At 43.5% G+C, this 2,480-nt stretch overlaps 1 protein-coding gene across 1 annotated transcript; it reads left to right on the forward strand.

Moving 5' to 3' along the window:
- Positions 1–279: 279 nt before the first annotated feature.
- On the forward strand, positions 280–1,528 carry VC83_09567 (uncharacterized protein; the record flags this gene model as incomplete). Its single annotated transcript, XM_024472980.1, has 6 exons — positions 280–448; positions 847–895; positions 945–1,075; positions 1,121–1,263; positions 1,382–1,448; positions 1,500–1,528. 6 exons carry the CDS (start codon positions 280–282, stop codon positions 1,526–1,528), a joined length of 588 nt encoding a protein of 195 aa, XP_024319490.1.
- Between the last annotated feature and the right edge of the window lie 952 nt (positions 1,529–2,480).

The raw sequence follows: 2,480 nt of genomic DNA on the forward strand, positions 1-2,480 counted from the left end.
GTAGAGGTTGAAAGGTATGTGTTTTATATGAAGGTGCGCATTGTGGTGTTGTTTTTGGAACAGTAATTCTTTGTAGGTGAATATTCCTTCACAAATTTTTTGTTTGCAACTTTAAAATAACCACGACCTTAGAACCACCTTCCTTGGTTACTCTCCGATCTACACATTCTTCTTCCCTTTTGAGCCTTTACCTCTTCACTAGGACTTCAACTAAGTTTATTATCTTGATTCTATAGCCAGAACTTCTGGAGATCTCTGCTAATCACGTGTTTAGTTAGTATGGCGAAACTCAAGGCACATGAAGAACTCTCCACTAATGCGAATACTATCAAAGCTAGCAACTGCGTCTCCAACCTTACTGAAGATGAGAAGGCTGTTCACTTAGTACTCAAGGCTGACCATGCTGATCTGAGCTACTACTTAAAGAAGTTATATAAGTCTGCAAAGTGTAAGGATGCCTCCTTACCTAGATACTCGAAGAACCCGCCTCAGAGCTGTTACGGTCACCACAAGCATGAAATCCGACTCGGTGTGGTTTCGGACCAGTAGAGGAGGACATAGCGAGTTACACTATAGTGGGGGACAGTAAGGGTGTAGGGTTCAGGGTCGATGCGGACCTGTTGCGGTGGAAGGTTCAGGGCTAGGGTTGGGATAACCGAGTCGGGCCCGTTTCGGGTACTTAAGGAAACAAACTTAACGGGGTTCCCCCTTCATCTTTTTTGTATCCTTCGTAGTAGACCTATAGGATAGCATCCTTTTAGCCTCCAACTCGCACTCTCATATGCTATTACTGTGAGCTGGGTGCCCTGTGTCATTACACAAAGTATATCGCTGCCTCTACTGAAGACAAGACACGTCTACAGAATGAATTGAAGGTTGAGCGTATTTGTGTTCGGTAAGTTCCTTCTGGTAATCTCTGGTAGCCTCAATCTAACTATAAACAGGACTGAGAAGGGTACCCATGCATCTTGCATTGCGAATCAGAAAGTCAAGAATATTAGCGCCTCTTCTTCTCCACAAGCCCCACCATCTACTCCGCCCAAACAACTTCTGTCTGAGCTTGCTGCATTTGAGGGTATCTCAAGTATTCCAATCGATGACAATCATAACAGCGAATGAGAGGATACTGAGGTGGAGACGATTTGGAGTTGGAGCTTATGTTACAGCGCGAATATTTTAAATGACGAGGCTGTTCTACCAGATGAGCTTTCCGATGAAGAGATCACTAGCACCCAGGCTCTCTTAACTCAAGCACACATTGATGTATGCTACCTCATAATCTGGTAATCTTCTGGTGATACTATAGTTGATAGGCCATGAAGAGTCAATTTCCGCAAGTGCAACATTTCTGGGATAGCTTATCCACTCATATACGAGAAAGGCTGGAAAGCTGAGAAAGAAGCCTGAGCGTCTCTTTGAGTATATGCCGTGGATTGATGTAGAGGAAGGTACGTCTCTGATATCCTAGCATCTTCTGGCAATACTAATTGTTTTTATAGCACTTTCACGAGGTTATCCCACCACATAAATATTTCTGTTTGTACGAGCAGGCAGTTTGGAAAGTGGGCCTAATTACCAGGACCTGTGCAGTGGTATCCAAAGTCTTACAATCTTGTCGACAATGGATGGTTGCAAATATCCACTCTAGTTCTAGCTTCAAAGAGGCGTTCTTACTTGTCTACTCTAAGAGTTTGATAAGGAAAGTGGCTAAGGTATCAGCTGCACAGGATATGTTGTTCCTGGAGCTAGAGTAGAGGAGAACTTGAGTTGCTAAAGTTATAGCGCTGGAGTACCTTTCGCGTTGGAAAACCAGGTATTTAAGTACTTCATCGTAGCCAGACTCTGGTAACCTTCTGATAATCGAGCAATTTGCCAAATGCCATCTCAATACTCAGAGTTGTTTGATTCTGACAGTATTCTCAGATCTTTTCCGTCTTCTCAACGACTATCCTCATTAAATCAAGTCTGTAAGACACAGGCACCCAGCTCACAGTATAGCATATAGAGTGCGAGTCAGAGGCTAAACGGATGTATCCTATAGGTCTACTATGAAGGATACAAAAAGATGAGAGAGGAACCCCGTGGTCAATCTCCTTAAGTACCCGAAACGGGTCCGACTCAGCTAACCTGCCTTAACTCTTATCATGTGACCATAACCTGCCCGACTCAGATCCTTTCCATCACTGAGGGACAGGCATCCTTACAAAGTCCCTGCAGGCCTTGAATATATGGCAAGTTAAACCAATTCGTCAAATGGACTAAGGATACACACGATATATTCATTGAGTGGTGGAAGCTATCACGATGGTATGAACAACACTCAGATCATACTACAAAACTCCTGATGAAGATTGCATGGGATTCAACCAACTGGATTCTCAATACTGGAGAAGTTATCACCAAGGAGCAGACTGGCTTTCTGGAGAACATGTGTTATTTGTACTTATTGTTCGAAGGCCCTTACGCATCCTGCAATCAAG

Source organism: Pseudogymnoascus destructans (genome assembly GCF_001641265.1).
Source record: "Pseudogymnoascus destructans isolate 20631-21 unplaced genomic scaffold scaffold_71, whole genome shotgun sequence".
Lineage (NCBI taxonomy): Eukaryota > Fungi > Ascomycota > Leotiomycetes > Thelebolales > Thelebolaceae > Pseudogymnoascus > Pseudogymnoascus destructans.